The sequence below is a fragment of the Galeopterus variegatus genome, unplaced genomic scaffold (genome assembly GCF_000696425.1).
Source record: "Galeopterus variegatus unplaced genomic scaffold, G_variegatus-3.0.2 Scaffold3817, whole genome shotgun sequence".
Lineage (NCBI taxonomy): Eukaryota > Metazoa > Chordata > Mammalia > Dermoptera > Cynocephalidae > Galeopterus > Galeopterus variegatus.
In genome coordinates, this window is record NW_007729928.1 from 101157 (window position 1) to 102099 (window position 943).

Below are 943 nucleotides of genomic sequence, written 5' to 3' on the forward strand. Positions count from 1 at the left end.
GCTCAACAACATGCGAGCCGAGTACGAGGCCCTGGCCGAGCAGAACCGCAGGGACGCGGAGGTCTGGTTCAACGAAAAGGTGAGGTCAGGTCCGCCCCGCCAGCCCGTGCACGGCACCGTGGCAGGCACCGACCCCGTCTGACCCCTCCGCGCCCGCCCTCCAGAGCGCCACTCTGCAGCAGCAGATCTCCAGCGACGCCGGCGCGGCCACCTCCGCCAGGAACGAGCTGACCGAGATGAAGCGCACCTTGCAGACCTTGGAGATTGAGCTGCAGTCCCGCCTGGCAACGGTAGGTGAGATTGGCGGTTCTGCAAATCCGAAGAGAAACCCTTCTCGTCTTCCCTATGATATAGCTTTACCTACAAGTACTTAACAGAGAGAGTGGGAGAGAGCAGGAAAAACAGGCCCAGAGAGACAAGCGTTTTCCTCCTCCTTGACATCACTTGAGGATTTCCTTCCTGGCCGGTGCTCAGTGCTCGTTGCATGCAAATGACCAACATTCCACCTAGTTCCTTCCTTAGGGTAGTCCGTGTCAGCACCGCAGAGCAAGCAGCAGCAGTGTCGCTCCACCTGAAAAACCAAGTGGCAAGTCTACAGTCATGCGGCCACACAGGGCTGAGCTAGGTCACACCAACATCTCCTAATATTGATGAACACATGTTAAAAGTCACATTGTGCTTCTCAGCAGGCAGAGGAAGAGAGGGTACACACAAACTCCACACGGACACTGTCAGTCTCTTCATCCCCAGTGTCCAGGGCAGAGGTGCCACCCCAGAGGACACAACCCATACAGTGGGGCATTCAGCCACTTCCGCACATACTAGCACACCTGGATTACTTCAGAGCTTACCATGGAGACAGCTCAGAACCAGAAGCAGCTTCCCTTCTGGGGTGTGAGCTGGGAGCACCCAAAAGGCTTGATTTTGAGAATTAAGGCACACA

The 943-nt window shown here is 56.3% G+C and overlaps 1 protein-coding gene across 1 annotated transcript in view; it reads left to right on the top strand.

Annotated features, from left to right (window-relative positions):
• The window catches only part of KRT28 (keratin 28), a 9323-nt gene that overhangs the window by 4236 nt on the left and 4144 nt on the right, over window positions 1–943 (top strand). Inside the window, exons 5-6 of the mRNA XM_008586064.1 lie at window positions 1–79; window positions 165–290. The exon at window positions 1–79 is cut by the window's left edge and continues 29 nt beyond it. Of these exons, the coding sequence (XP_008584286.1) occupies window positions 1–79; window positions 165–290 (205 nt within the window). The remainder of the gene's footprint in view (window positions 80–164; window positions 291–943) is intronic.